The sequence below is a fragment of the Corvus brachyrhynchos genome, unplaced genomic scaffold, assembly GCF_000691975.1.
Source record: "Corvus brachyrhynchos isolate BGI_N302 unplaced genomic scaffold, ASM69197v1 scaffold26, whole genome shotgun sequence".
Taxonomy (NCBI): Eukaryota; Metazoa; Chordata; class Aves; order Passeriformes; family Corvidae; genus Corvus; species Corvus brachyrhynchos.
In genome coordinates this window covers 6,869,391-6,885,878 of record NW_008239324.1, presented here as the reverse complement: position 1 = coordinate 6,885,878, position 16,488 = coordinate 6,869,391, and the positions used below count along the sequence as shown (strand labels likewise).

General features: G+C 41.6%; 1 protein-coding gene across 1 annotated transcript in view; it reads left to right on the top strand.

Moving 5' to 3' along the window:
- The window catches only part of SMPD3 (sphingomyelin phosphodiesterase 3), a 74,390-nt gene extending 60,923 nt beyond the window's left edge, over nt 1-13,467 (top strand). Inside the window, exons 6-9 of the mRNA XM_017741014.1 lie at nt 3,171-3,260; nt 4,093-4,156; nt 9,302-9,464; nt 10,289-13,467. Of these exons, the coding sequence (XP_017596503.1) occupies nt 3,171-3,260; nt 4,093-4,156; nt 9,302-9,464; nt 10,289-10,390 (419 nt within the window). The 3' untranslated portion in view covers nt 10,391-13,467. The remainder of the gene's footprint in view (nt 1-3,170; nt 3,261-4,092; nt 4,157-9,301; nt 9,465-10,288) is intronic.
- The last annotated feature ends 3,021 nt before the right edge of the window (nt 13,468-16,488 follow it).

The window sequence follows — 16,488 nt, the reverse complement described above, 5'->3', positions numbered from 1 at the left end:
TCTGTAGTCTTTATAAGAAGTCTCAGGTAACTGAGGTAGAGAGCAACCAGAAGAAATTGTAACAAAAAGCATTGTCTGATCTAAAACCCCCAAACTATTATCTCTAATCTCACTACTTGTATCAGACACTTGAAATGGAGGATTTTAGGAAAGTTGGAGAAATGTTTAATTGGGTAGAAAAGACCACCAACCCAAACCCCAGCCCTTGTCTCACTCGTTTCTAGCTCATAGGTACAAACAGTAAATCCATCACAACTTGGGATCCAAATGAAACTTGGAATGGTTAGAGAGGTGCTGGCCAGTGCTCTGAATGGTGGAGGTGAGCAGTAAGTGGCAGTGGCTACAGAATGCTGTAGTCAGACAAACACATCTTAGGGTGAAGTATAATGCAGCAGTGGTGGTGAGTTTTTGAGGGAGTACACGAAGGAAGTGGTCAATAACAGCTCTTCAGCTGCCCAAGCTGCCACATAAGCCCAGGGGGCTGCAGCAGTGCTGGGCAAGAGAGGCAGAAGCTGGGGACACAAATAGACACATCTGCTGTGATTTGACCATTTCACTTGCAACGTTGTTGGCTGGATGGAGTGGCCTGGAGGCAAAGGTGTCCATCAAGGAAATAAACAAGCTGCTGCAAACTAAATGGGAGACTGCCCAGTCAGATCACAAATCGAGAGTGAATGGGCTCTGCAGCATTAGGAGAGAGATGGGAATGAAGCTGTGAGGCAGAACATATGGTCAGGACTCTCCACCTGAGAAGTGTTGGCACTCTACCCAAGATCTTGCACAAGAAGTACAGAGCATAATTAATGCAATTCTGAGCTGTCTTTTTAATGAAAAAGTAAAAATAACAATTTCCTTTTGCAAATAATAGTTGTAAACGTTGCAACTGCTGCTAAAGAGGATTGAAAACGGGTTATAAAAATTAATTTTATCTTTGCTATCTCTGACGCTTGTTTACCCTCCCCTTTAAAATGCACCCAGCCTGGAAACTGGAATTAAGCTGGCTATTTAATTTTTTTATTTTCAGATTACTTTCTTTCCATATGTACTAAGCAAGATTAATGCAATGTTTTAAAGTTCTCTCCTCCATTCTTACATTACTCATTGTTTTAGGGACATTTGTTAGCATTATAGGTTAATTGAGTATCTTAAGGTTTTTTTAAGCAATAATCAGCTTCCTGTAATTCTCTTTATGATTTTCTGTATCCTTTCCCACTCCACAGACTGATTCAACAGCTAATTAATGTTTTAGTGAATACCAAGCTTCTATTCTTAGTTATATTGACAGTACAGTTTTCAAAGATCTTTAGATCCATGAGTGACCTTACGTTTATGACAAATTTTCTGCAACTCAGTTTTCCCCTCCAGATTTACAGAACATTATGGCAACATTATACAGGGAATTCACACTTAGTGGGAATGTTATTAGAAAGTTACCTACTGTCATGTTGCTTTGGACTGACTTATGTAAAAGTCCATTATGTTTTTAAAGCTTTTAGCATAAAAAAAAGCCTTCCAAACAGATGGGTAAAGTTTTGTGTCATCAGCTATGACTTGTCATGGTCAGTGCCACAGTTGTAAATGAATAATTTTTAATCTATCTTGGCTTTGAGGGAGATTCTGTAGACAAATGATACAACAAGGGAAAACTCAGAGATATGAAAAATGGCAAAGATTTCAACTTCTACTTTTCCATAAATATTAAACAAACCCATTGGCTGCTCAGACAGAAAGAGAATTCTCTGCATTGCCCACCTGGCAGAACTTAGAGAGGGTCAGTCCTTCAATCATGTGCCACAACCCCAGGATTCCCAGAAAAATTAGTTTTTCAATCTCCTTGCAGTTTTGAGGATGTTCTCAAGACTGAGAGCTTTACAAGAGCCAGCTGGAAAGACGTAATGAGATGGATGAACTGTCAGTCAGCTGTACTAAAGACTGTGAATAACAAAACGGCAAACTAGCCAACAGCTGCGAGCACAGCACTGCTTCACTCCACCTTTTTGTTCAGCAGAGAGATCAGCAGCTTCTTCACTTGGCAAGACCAGCGTTTTACACAAGGAGATTTGATGTGATCCTTGGTGTGTGAACTGGGCTCTGTCTAAGAGACACAGCTCACAGTTCAGAGTTTTGTTTCAGATTTTATTTCCCATTTCGCACATTCTCTTGGCACACAGACAGGGACAAATACATGACAGCAGCAGCAGCTCCAAACTCAGGTGAATATTCTGACGATCCCAAGAGAGAGCCTTCAAGTGTTGCTAAGATGTTCTAACCTTGTAAAAGGTGTTAAGTGCTGTAAGGAAGTTTTCAGGAGCTGTTTGCAGTTCCTTTGCCATTTAACAGTGGAATTGTAGCCACTGGCATTTTCACGTTCCAGTTTGTTTCCTGGCTATGGCGACTGCATTGATAAGCAGCACACACAGAACTGGAACTTGCTGGTTTGCTCAGGCTCTGAAATGCTGGTGTGCTCATTTTTGTGGGATATCTTACCAAGTGATCCTAGGAGCTTGATGTGCTGTATGCCTTCAATGCAAGGAGCACAGTAGCAACTAGGAAGAATTTAATTTAAGGTTGATAGGTCATGCTGATTATGTTTAGAATGGCTTTAATGCTGTAGATAACATCCCAAGCAAATTATCAATTGCCTGTCCTTTCCCTTATCTGTTATAGCTTGGAAAACATTCAGTCAGGGAATTCTTCTGAAGCAAAGAAAGCATAAGGTTTTATCTTCAAACTTACTGAGATGTGTAAATATGCCCACAAACAGCCATTCCTTTTGCCACTGGGAAGCCAGCCCAGCTCTCCTCTGGGTGTTCTATCTCAACAAGAGTTTTGTACTGTGTAAGCAAAGCAATGGCAGAGGGAGGAGATACACTGGAAAATTTTCACTTCAGCTTAGAGCTAAAACTACCAAGAATATCTTTCACAGAAAAGACTTTGCAAGAAAGCATAGGAAAGCACTTTTATTAGCAAACATTTGCTGGAATTTCTGACTGAGGCAAGATCCTGCTGTGCAGTAAAGCTACGGCTGAAGTGATTCAAATCAAACCTAGGTATTTATACTGAGGAGAAACGAGGGCTTGGTGTTCCTCTTGTGGCAGAACACACAATTGTGCAGAGGTTCACAAGCAGGAGCTGATGTGCCTTCTCTTGGGGTTGTTCTTTCCCTGCAGAGGACAAGCTGGAGCAACAGCATTCTCTGTTTACACACTACAAAGACCCATGTCGAGTTGGTCCTGGGGAGGATAAACCTTGGGCGATCGGTAAGTCCTTCTCTAGCTCTCAGTGTGGGAACACCTCCCTGTCTGTCACCCACAGCCAGCTCTAAGCAGCAGCTGCTTCAGCTGACCAGCAGAAAGAATTTGGTGGAGGACAAATATTTATAAGGGGTATTTTTATAACATAAATTTTATAGACCTTAACAATATCTTGTGGAATGATAATTAAGACCCAAACAGAGATCTTGAACTTCAGTCCACTTTCCAGAACTCATGCATCAAGCTACCTGAATGCCTTCCCCACATATTGTACTTTTAAAATAATCTCTAGATTACTTGGAGGGGAAGGAAGCCAAATTATTGTTTCTGTGCTTTGTGCATGCAGTGAAAGCCTGCAGCTTCTGATCAGAGTGTTCCATTTGGTGCTCAATAAATACTGTCAGTGAGGATGTAACAAAGCAAATCAACTCCACGAACTTGTAAGGTTTGTATTGTAAAAGATTTCCTGGAACTCTGAGATATTAATACCAGGTGAGACTCAGTTGAACTTGCTGAAGTTTTAGAACAGGAATTAATACTTTCTCCAGAGGAGCTTTTATAACTGAAGATAATAAAGATAAGTAGAACTTTTTAATAATGAGGCTTTATTCTGTGGTAGGAGAAAAAAAATCAGAGACGTGGGCTGAGGAAGTGGAAGTGTGAAGACATTTGCAAGGTGGCAGGCAGTAGGGAGGTCTGGAGAGAGGAGAAGTGGACACAGTGTGCTCTCAGTCAGAGCAGTCCCCACTCTCCCACACACCTGCTCCTCTGGGAACTTCCCAGGAGGCACATCCCAGGAGCTGTGATGGGACACTCACATCTCCCTTTCTGTTCACAGGTACCCTGTTGGATCCTGAAGGGTTATATGATGAAGAAGTGTGCACCCCAGATAACCTACAGAAGTATGCAATTCCTAACCTTTTCACATGTTTTAGACAGTTGTGTAGAAAGCATGTTGATTGCTTGCTGTTTAACATTTCATATGTTCAGAGTGAGAGGTATTTTATGGCCTGAAAACAAAACAAATAACCAAATTTTTACCCAGGGTAGTCTGGGGAAGAGTATAAAAGGGGAAGGAAAAGAGGCTGGTTCTCTAAGTCAAATAAGGTTGGCTTCAGTGGGTGATGACAGCAGCTGCAGGCAGTGTCTGTTTGTCTCCAGAGCTTCCTACTTGGGCAGGCCCATAGCACAAGAAACTCCAAGCACTCCCAAAAAGGGTACATGGACAGCTTTTCTGAAAATCTCTGCAGGCAGCCAGTTCTGTGGTCACAGCACTGTAAAGGGCAGCAACAAAAGGAAATGTAGTTTTCCTCAAAAAGCCCATAAAGTTTAAAATACCATCCCCAGCCCAACAGCTGCTGAGTTACCCATTCATCACAGAGTTCAATACACCTAAAAGCACCAGCTCACAAATACAGAGAGGAATTAAATAGCACATCAGACAGAACTAGGAATACGGCTTAGGATCTTCCAGTGATACTAGTGCAGCATCACTTCTAAAGAGTGTTTGATATTGAGAAACAAGTGTCCTTGGTTTGACCTAGTGGGGTTATGAGAAATACAAAAAAATCTTAATTAGCAGTAGTCTTAAGATATATTTCTTGAATACCTATTTGTTAAACAATATGCCAGTGGAGAGAAATTAATAAGCTTTGTACATTTTAGAGCAGCACTTAATGAATGTGGCAATCCTTTTGTCACCTTCTCCACCATGAAGGCAAGTTTACTGTGCTAAATAAATACCTTATCATCATGACTAACCATAGAAGATGTTCTAACTACTCATTACCAAAATATACTACAGAGGTAAAATTATTTAAATTAAGAAGTCAGTCCAGATGTTTCCGTTGACTCGCATAATGGAAATGGTACATTATAGGCAGTAGATATTGTCATTACTCAACATAACTTTAATATATGTGAAAGGGACTTCTGGAAAACAAAAATAAAGAAATTTGGCCCTAGAATCAAGTTTGTAAATGCAAATCTCTCTGGGGGTGCAACATTGTATTTTATGCCTCCAAAAGCAGGCTTGGAGCATTTTAAAAAAGACCAAAACACCAAAACAAAACCTAACCCCTTTCATCCCCCAAGAAAAGCAAAACAAAGCAAAAACAAACAAACAAACAAAAGAAACAAAACCCAAACAAGCCCTGTGTTTTAAAGTGGCCTTTTCAGACAGCGTGTCATTAAATTCCTTTTGGGGTATTATGTTTTATTCCCTAAAGAGTTACTTGTATTCAGCAATTACGTTCCACTGACAAATACATGACTGATTAAATAGGGAGCAAGCAAATGATCAATAAAGAATTCAGAATACTACTTGTGCTACCTCTGGGTATGCACAGCACCTCAGGATGTGATAACTGGAAAACAGCCTTGAGTGCTGGGAACAGAACACGTATAAGACTTCTTGCCTGCTAAGTGTGGCTTTCAATTTTCTGCAATGTGCTATAATTCTATTGCACTGATGAAAAACCCCTCAATGAGACTGTAATTTCCCCTGGCTCTTTCTGCAGGGAAACAGGGCTCTGCATGTGTGCATTATGTGGAGGTGCTCATGTATTGGAGAAGCCATGGTTTCCGTGAGAGGCCAAGGGAACCTGTCCTGCTGTCTCTGCAAGGGACTGGCAAACAGGGAATTTGCAAAGAAATTCAGGGAAATTTAAAGCAATTAATGGGGTCTGGACTTTAAAGACATTTAAATATTAAATAGCACAGTAGCTGTGGGGCACTAGGTAGCTAACAAATACTCTTCATATACACAGCAAACCAGGGTACCACCTAGAATTGATCCATTCTCAAATTTTTCTATAATAAACCTTGATGAAGCTTTACAGATATTTAAATTGTCAATGTCAGCTATCCAGAGAATTATTTCTTCATCAGCACTCTTCTCTGGTTTATAAATAAAATTAAGTATTTCGCATTACTAAAATAAATAGGCCATAAAAGCAGCAGAACAACTCGTTCTTAACGATCTCTTCTGTGTTAAGCACAGCATACGCAAAACATCAGACTTGGTAGAAATAATGAGCAGGTCATTTACAATTATCAAACAATTAATTAGCTAGATGTAACAACCTGGGCCCTGCCGCAGTCCTGGAAGCCACACAAGCTTCTGCTCAGAAAGGCTTCAAGAAATGCATGCAAATAATCCCATCTCACAGAGATGGTTGTCATCTTCAAGTTAAGCACTGGAATAAGCCCATTTTTATCTCTGAACCCTGACCAGAGGCAGGTCTAGGAGACCACACTCCAGCAGTGTTATGAAAAAATTTAAATGCAATTTTTTCCAGTCTCCACTGCTGGACAGGGGCTCACAGTTGAGCTAAAGGCTGCAACACCAGTGAGAAAAGTCTTCCTTAGCTCAGGTGCTTCTGGCTGGAATGAGAGGTGGTCCTTCGAGGTTTGGGATGAGGGAGTTTTGCTTTATGGCTCCCTTGCAATCACTGCTCTTGATGCTCCTTCACTCACTGCAGCTGGGTCAGCACTACACAACCAACCAACCGAGGGATGGGGCTTTCACACTCCAGCTCTGGGGTTTTTGGGACTGAAAACCCATCAGGGAAAAACAAAGTTCCAATTATTTTATTCTCCCTTTCTTTGTATCCTATGAATCAAGACAATTATTCTGATAAAAATCAGGTTTAGTTGTGCAACTCAGTCACAATTAGAAATGTTCCCTCAAATTGTCAGTGTTTAACTGCCAGCACGGCAGAGCCAGCTGTCCTTTACTTGTGTCGACTTCCTGGAGAGTCAAACAGCAAACACAGCACAGAGAGGTGCAAGTTCTCAGCAGCAGCACATGCACACACATTTACAATTTGCTTCGCTCATGTATTTGAAATTAATGTTTCCCTTCCATGAGCACTTATGCAGGTTAAATGAATATGCAGCACTCACATACTTTTTAAAAGACATAACTGAAGCTGAAACAAATTTATCTTTTAAATTAATGCAAATAATATTTTTTGCAGTAGTGCTGCAGAGCTAATCAGCAGTTTCTTCTACTTTGTTACTTAATTAGCTTTGCCAAATATAAATATAATTTTTGAAAGAGGTTAGTACTATCAAAGAACTTGCTTCCTTTCCAACCTAGAAAAACAATCTAAGGAAGTGAATCATTTGCAAGAGCTCTTTGGAGAATCAAAATGGGGTGCAGACAATAAGCTAATGTGACTTATTAAAACAAAGCAACAGATAAAAGAAAGTTTACTTTCATAAACTGATTATAATAAGATCTAAGAACCTTCAATACCTCCCTAAGTCTGAAGGGGGGGTTAAGAAAAGTTCTGATCAAATGACTACATGATCAGAGTTCTGTCACTGTTACCTGCTGAAGCACATAAAGTGCTTCTCGAATCTATCAGTTGACCCAAACTTAGAGATTATAACATTACTGAGACCTAATCAACTGTAGCCACTGCTGGGTCCCCTCTGCCACCATTCAGGTCCTTCCAAAACCCCAAAATTTGACAAACAACCATCTGAATCTCACACATTAAAACATATCACATGTGTTTATCCCTTGTTTTTCCTCCATTCTGTAATCTCACATGCATGCATTAAAAAAATTCCTGAGCCTAACCCCATAAAACCCATCCAAGTCAAGTCTTAAAAAACCAGGTGACCAAAAGTACCTTATTTTTCCCCAAGGTGAAATTAAAGGCTTTGTGCCTGCTAGGACCCAAGTTCATGGCTCAGTGTTTCTCTTGAGACAGTTGATGATGCAGCTTAATGGTGTAATCAACTCTTACAAGAGAAACCACAGAACCTTGAGCTCAGGTTTTGGCAGGTAAGTAAAGGAAGGAGATTTTTGAGGAAGTGGTTTTGAAAGTTTGTGTTTTAAGGCAGATACAGCAAAACCACAGCCTGAGCAGCCCCCTCTGCGTGCACAGCTGTGCCACTCACCTGTGCTGGACTTGATGTCACCCGTGAGCACAAACCCCGGCACGGGCGGGTCCCAGTCCAGCTTTCACTCACACAGTTGGGTCTGTTCTCCTTGGTGCTCCTTCGGCAGAGCTTTTAAATAGAACACTGGAAGGAAAAACAAGTTTCCTTCAAAATCCAACACAACAGCAAAACAACACAGAACAGCACAGGATTACTGTAAAAACAGAGTGACAGGGACCCGTGTGGGTTACCTGGTCCAAAGTCACATTCGAAGCTGGGCTAAGTTCAAAGTTAGATCAAGTTGCTCAGGGCCTTAACAGTCTTCTGTTTAAAACCTACAGTGAAGGTTTAAGCACCCAAAAATAAGTATTTTAATGGGGGAGCAGCATCTTATTTCCTTGAACACAAGATTGCTACCTAGAAAACCAATTCTCAGTTTTGAGTGCTTCTGTATGTGGCCTTGGGCCAGGTAATGCCTTGCAAGGTGGGGGTGGTGCTAACACACCTGAGTACATCCATGTGGAGGAGTTTGCAGTGTCACATACTGGAATCAAGTAAATTAGGCTGTCATTTCTAGTGAAGTAAGACCTTGGGGTCCAAGACACAGTAATCTGATGCTGAAACTTGCTCAAAACCAACCACCATGTGCCCAGATGTGTGTTCCTGCAAACCAGTCCTCATCCACACGCTGTCTGTAGAGCTGGATGTTGTAATTTCAGGAATTGCTCTGATCAGAATGGAGAGGTTTGTATCAAAGTGCTCAGGTTTGTCGTAAAGCAATCCAGGAAACAACTTCCTCCTCTGCCAGTTTCAGCAACATTGGAAATCAACAGAGGGGCTCTGAGCTGCCTTATAGTACCAATAGCAGGTTCCCCTCTCAGTGTTTGTTCTCCTGGCTACAAGGAAGTTCTAAGACAGCACCAGTGATGCCAAGGCTGCCATGGGGTTTTAAGAGCACTGTCAGCAGTTAGTGCAGTCTCATACTGGAAAACACATTTGGAAGAAGATGTGCTTTACAGGTTTAACAGTCCTTTGGGACTGGGATTACCTTTACCAGGGATTTGGACAGAACTTGGGTAACACATAACTGGAAAGGATAAGCAAACATAGAAACATTAAAACTTGTTTTGTTTGTTTTTTTAATGAAATAGGGTGCTGGAAAGTGAAGAAGGAAGGAAAGGATACTTAGTCTATCCCACCAGCAAGAACCACAGTTCCAGTCAGAAGGGGAGGAAGGCATCACTGAAGGGAAATGGGAGGAGGATTGACTATATGCTCTATACAGAAGAAGGTGTCTACTTGGAATGGAAAGTGGTAAGTTTCAGAGTTGCCAAAAAGGCTGTAACTTGCACAACAAACTTGTCTGAATGGCACTGCAGCCTGTTCTGTTGGATTAAACCCATACTCCTGGGAGGACCTGCTGCTTTGCTATTTTCCACTTCTGCATGCAGGTACCATGTTTGTAAAGCTGTAACAAAGTTAGGGTGAGTTTGAGGATTCCCACAGCAGCACTGGTAGCTGTACTGCTCTTCAAAAACAACCAACCAACCTCATTTTCTCTCTCCTTTTAAGCTTTTGCCTGTTTTGCTTGATGCTTCTCCTATGCCTGCAGTCTGAATATTTTTTAATCTTTTCAAATGTCTGGATGTTTTTTATGCCTATGAAAATCCACCTAAGTTACAACTCTGCAATATGTAGGTAGAAGCTGACATGAGCTACCCAGAGGGAGAACTTGTAGGGTGCAGTCTGCTTCCTAGTGTAGGACTTTGCCTTGTACAGCATTCCAGGGTGAAAATGAGGAGCTCATTCACATGTGTTTACCATACTCTGCACATGGATCACCTACTGCAGCACTGCAGATGAGTCTGTCTGGAGCAACACAGATGTTACTGCAAATAGAAAGAAAAAGTACAATAGATTCCATGCAGACCAGCTCAGCTGGGTGCTACCAGTGCCTCACCTCATCCCCTGCAGCCCACTGACATGCCCTGAGTGGCAGTTCCGTGTTAGCCCAGCCAAGCCTGGCTGTAATACACTCTGTAATACACTAGGGAGCCCTCCAAGAGGCTGAGTTTTGATGTGTGGAATGACAAACCGATTTTTCAGCGCCTTTTCTTACTGTTGTTTTCCTTCTGCAGGAAGTGGAAGAGTTCAGCTTTATTACCCAGTTAGCAGGCCTGACAGACCACCTACCAGTAGCAATGCGTCTCATGGTGTCTACAGGAGAGGATGATCCTTAAAACTGACCAGCTCTGAGAGATTAGAAGAGGGAGCCATGAATGATATTTCAAAAATATCAGAGGATAAGAATGAACTATTCTGGTGCCACGTTAGGAAAGATGACCAGACCTGACCTGGGCTACTCCCAGAAAGTACCAACAATGTGGATCTAAAAAGGGAAGAAATGGAAGGGGCTGTGGCCTAAAGCCACTGTCACAAGTGGCTCAGGCAACAGGGCAGGCCTGTACTACAATGCTTTCACTGTGGACCGAACGGAACCAAGATGGAAGTCCTAATTCCTTCTGAACCAGTGCCATTCTTACTAAAACATGTTTTTATACTAATATATAGCACAATTTAGTTTGTACTTAGTCTGTGAGTTAGTGCTGCTCAATGGTTTTTTGCATCATTTCTTTGTCTAATTAGAAGCTGCAGCTTTTCTCTTTCTTTAGCCTGTGACAGTTGTAGTTCGTGCTTGCAGCAGCCGCATGCGCCCGCACTGCATGCACCGGAGAGGAACCGGGCACAGCATCCCTGGCAACGGCAGCAGGGAAGGGAGGGCACAAACCAGACCCAGCCAAAGCGTCCTGGGACTGGCAAACCCTTCTGTCAGGACAGGTAGACCTTAAACCAAACAACAACTCTCTTCAATTTGCAGACCAGTATCTTCCTGTCTGATTTAAGGATAATTAAAAGATTTGGAATCAAGACTTTAAGAACACAGTTCCACCCTTATTCCAGCTGTGTTCCCACTGGAATTATGAACTGTTTTGTCTGAATGATGACTCCAGAATCAGGCCTTCAGCTTTCTAAATGCAACTTATTCCCTTAAGAAGAAACAGTTTCCCTGTAATGTCTTTTCTTTCCCATGCGTGGGACAGTTCTGAATTATGGTATGGGATATGTATGTTACAGTAGAGTGAATAGATTCCTGTAGTACCATTGGTAACACCAGAGCCAACATTCTGCCTTAGCTAGAAAGGGTAAGTGGGAAATGAATTGTAAAATGCATGCTAGATATAGAGTAAAAAATAAACATAAGTGACATTTGGGGGGAAAAAGGTGTAGAACAGTGTATGACTGATAAGGCAGAATAACCTGACAATTTTTTAAAGGAATCAGTACACTTAAAGGGGAAGTGGAATGTGGCCAGCTGGAGAGTAGAGAATAGAACTGTGACTCTTGGCCTTAGGTAACTGCTTCCCAGGAACAGAGGCTGTTTTGATGTCTGTGAGACATGATTCTCCATTTGTTTTGCACTCACAGACTGAATGGGGGTCTTACCATCTGATTCATAGGTTCTTTCCAATAAAGCTCTTCAAATGTGGGGCTCCCCTCTGCCATCTTGTCCCCATGACCTGACCTACCCAGCCTCTGTAACCTTAACAAAAATAATGAAAAACTAAGAATCAGGTCCATAACAAGACTTGGGATTTTCTTAGGGATTTAGTTTCAGAGGGTTTGTGTTGTTGGGAGAACAATGAGAGTCCTTCTGTTTTACCCATTACTTAGTTTCTTCTGCCTATCTCCTTAGTGTTATTTCCTCTTGCATTACAAATTCCCTGTAAAGAGTTAACCCAATATTAGATGTACTCCATTAAGTAACCTGTTTTAGTTACACTGCCCACAAACTCCTGAGGATGCTCTTGTTTTGGTTTAGTTTACACCTGCTGTGAATCAGCTTGAGCTAAATCAGAATAGATCTAAATTAGAAATCTCAATCTGCACAGCCTCTGGTACTTGCTTAGTTAGCTACAGTAAACAACAGAACTTGTACTTAGATCAGCCTGATTTTGCAAATAGTGAAACTCTTAATAGTCATGAGAGTACAGGACTAACAGTATTGGCTAATTCCAAGGAGGCAGCAAGGCCACCGCTCACACTCTCCCTCTGCACCTGGTCTTGAAACATTTTATGCCTCGTTTTCCAGTCCTGGGGTCCCTTCAGCAGAGACTGCCTCTTAAAAGTGTACTGTGCCAAACCATGGGGTAGTCTGAAGTGTAACCCATGGGGACTCAAAAATGGAACCATACTCAGTTCCCCTTTTTATAAAATTAGGAATTCAAGTTTACAGAATCAGAGACTTTAGTGTACTACCCCAGTGCACCACCAGTTTCCCACTTTGTATGTCTGTCTTTATACAGAGGGTGCACATATGTGCAATGTGTTTTTCGGGTTTTTATTGCTCCACCCAATTCAGAAAAACTTGTACCCAAACCAATGCTTTTTAATCCTGTTTTCTACCTTGCTTGTATTTTATTAACCTTTTTTAAAAAACCCAAACAGTACCAGTAGCAATTTGTGCGCTGCCCAGCAGCTATTTCTCAGTAGTAAGACTAACTACAAGGTATGGTATTTTTAATAGTTTTCCTAACAATGTAAATTACAATTTGATATCAATTTCACCAAGTATCAGTTACAGGAGCTGAATTTGACACTGTGTGGGACATAGAACTACTGCCAAACAATGTTACATTACTTACAGTAAAACTAACATGATCTAAATTACTTTAAAATTTGTTCTGTGGTTTTGTGCTGACTAAAAATTCAGCCACTTTCGTCAACTTTTTGAGATATGTTGAGAAATGTTTTTTCAAATTTGAAGTAAACTGTTTTAGATTTTGTTGTTCCTAGTTCCTCAGTGCTCAAGAACTGGCTAGCTGTAAAATGTTCTCTTACACAATACACATACATTTAACCAGTGTAAGTAGTTCTTTATAATTTACTGTCTTAGGGATGTGACTTTGCAAGAGTGATGCTGGGAGGTTCAGCATTGTGGCATCACTGTATAGATGCTCCTTGGTTTTTTGCATTGATCCTGTGCCTTCTGATGCCTCGGCAATGCTTGCAGGGGTCAGAGAGTGTCTGTAGCAGTGAGCTGGAATGATCAGGCTTCCCCTTCCAGGACAGTGACCTCCAGGAGAAAAACGAGTTTTGCCTATACCACTCCAACCACCACAGTTCCATCCAATATCCCAGAGAATCCACTCAGACAATGCCTGTACTGGCATGATATCAATCATCACAGGCCTTAGGCAGACACTATAGGATAGAATATTTGCATTAATAATAATAATAATTAAAAAAAAAAAAAAAAGGCATATATGCAAAAAGATTAGTCAGTGGGAAAAAAAGCCAGCCTGACTGAATAGGGAGGTTTTGCTGGAACTCAGAAAAAAAAAAAAAAAAAGAAGGGGCAGGGCTGAAGAGACCAAGCCCAGGAGATCAAACCCTGGAAGGCTTTTTTAGATGTCAATCCTACTTTGCTTATGGATAGCATGACCCAATTTATAAGTAGAATGTTATTTATAAGAAATCAAGCTTACTCTACTATGCTTATCCCACTTTGTACTGGGATTTCAGGCATCTTCAAGAAGTGAGTGATAAGACTATGCTTGGTTTATTACCTGCCCCTTACCAGGGATACTGCAGTTGAAGTATCACCTTTTTATAAAAGCTTGATAACATCTTGTTTCTCCTGTTCAGTTTGCATTTTACAACAGCACTTCTAGAAGAAGTGAACAAAAGACCCAAAGAGGACCATTGAAAACCAAGCATTTCCAGAAGTTTTGAAGGTGTCAGGTCCTGACAAAATTGGTAACTTTAGATCACTTCAAAAACACACCCCAGAGACGGAGCCGCTGAGCACCAGCGAGGTAACACCCAGCCTCATGCTGGGGGAAAAGGCATTTTACTCATTCCAGTGGCGCCCAGTTTTGTCCATCGCAGCCTGGACACTTGGTAGAATCTGCCTAAAGCACCCAAACAGAAACTCCCAGAGCCTGGCTCCAGGAGAAGCCGGCAGCCCGAGGATGTGTGTCCTGCTGGCTGCAGGAGGAGTTTACCTGCCTTGTGCCAGTATCATGACAAAGTTTTATCCCGGAAACACTCTCAGTTAGTCTGGCCAGACCCTCAGACCTACTTGTTGGGTAAGACAGTAAGATTTAAGGAACACACAATTCCAATAAGGAGGTTTTTTTCTAATGGCCTTTGTTTGGTGGTCCAGACGAAGCCGATCCAACTGCCCCCAGTTTGGTGTCTGAGCTCCCCTGGATCACGCAGCAGCACAGCAGTGTCAGCACATATCATCAGCTCACAAATGAAGCAGTTTTGCCTCCTCCTGGCACTACAGGATGAGGACAGAAATACAATTCAAGCACTTTGAAAACCTCCCAATTTTATCCATTATGAGGGTCAAATTGTTACTGAAGGTCTCACTTTTCCATACCATCTTGTTTTAAATATAATCTTGATGCTTTTAAAGACTTGTATTATTGCTGAGGTTTAGAAGTCCTATAATAAGAATAACCTTTTTTTATTTCAATGATTTTTCGGTATTGTATCCTTCTGGAACCTAATGTTTTTATATGGTAAGCACACACCTTCTGACATTTTGTTATAAATGTATTTAAAAAAAAATTTAAATATTTTCATTGGTTTCTTTACCTGCAAGAAAACCACAATCACAGACCTGATAAAAACAAGGTATTTTAAACAATATGGAGGGGTTTTTGTCTTTTATTGGTGCTGAAAGGAATAACTGGTTGATGCAATCAAGATAATAAAATTTTAAGGCTCAAATGATTCTGTGCAGTCACTTTCTCTGGTTTTGTGATGTGGAGACTGATGTCACCAACAGAGATCTGACTCCAAATCACAGTCTGGTGGGTGGGTCAAGTACATCTCATTGTGCTACATCTGTTCAAGTGAACCTGCAGAAAATACAAGGTGAAGAAATGAGTCCTTTGAACTCCCCCTGCACTGCCCAAACATCCCCTGCACAGATACCCTGAGCAGTTTTCCAGATGTGCAGCCTTCCTGCAGAACATTCACGCCAAGTCCCTGCTTTAAGGATAAGGATCTGCACTGGAGCCTGCCAGTGCCTGGCCCCAGACTGCAGGAACAAGGGAGGATGCAGGTGCACAGCTGGGCACCACAACAGTGATCTGGCCCCTGAGCTCAGGCAGAGCAGGTTTTTATCTCTGTGCTGTCCAGTCAAAAATAAAAAACACACATCACACCTCCTGTACAATTGTTGGTTTAACAAAACAATGTAAAGAATCCATTTTACTGGTTTAGTCTATCTGAACAGTCCTGCAAAAGCCAGTAGGGAACCCTTCCTTGAAGGATTTATTTTTTCCACAAGCAGAAAGGATGGTATCAGTGGAATGCAAATGAGTAAGAAAGAGCCCAACGCACATTCTTGTCATTTCCTCAGGAAGGAAGCACCCCATCCTGTGGGACAGGACATTAGAGACGGATTTCTGCAGCTTTCTCCATTGCTGCACAGGTGATTTTTGTCTGCATTCTGATGCTACCATAGCATTATACTTTGACAGACTTGATTTTCCAGTGGTAGATTCTCAGATTGCCTCTCTTGCAATACCTGACCTATTTTCCCACTGCTACAGTTTGTTATTATGTGAGCAGCTCATGAGTGGGCTCCCTTCTATAAAGCGCTAAGGAACTACAAGTTAAAAACACAGTAATTTCTTGGATATTTGCATATTGCAGACAGTTATAGGAACAAGTACAGAAAACTGCAGCTCCTTCCTGTTCCCTGTGTGCAGGAGTTGCAGTGTAGTTCATGATGAACTCGTGCCCACAGCTGCCTGTGGGTCAGCACTGTAACAGCACTGCCATCTGGCTCTTCAGCTATTTTACACACTCCCTTGGCAATGCACCTATTAAAACACAAGCCTCCCTATCCCACTGAAATTCCTGCACAGAATGCTGCTAAAACCATTATTCTTGTAGCCCTTTTCTTTCACTATTTAATACTTTGGTGTAGCAGGTCTCCTTGTTGCAGCAAACTGAAGTGGCTCATCTACATTTTCATGACCTTTCAGAAGACTATTCCAGATTTCCCATCTACCACTCCTAAATTTGTAGGCCCATTTTCTTCCATACTTTCCCTGACATTTAGGGAAGCCTCCAAGAAGCCACTTGTGAAGTCAGGGTGTGGAGCTTGCTAGGAAGACTGGCAGGAGAACAACAGCCCTCTTTCTCATCTTTTACATAATGTTAGATTTAACCACTGCTCCTTACAACCATTAAATGTGGACAGGAAGAAATATGCATTAATTGAAGGAAAGATTAGAAGAAAATGGGAGGAGAA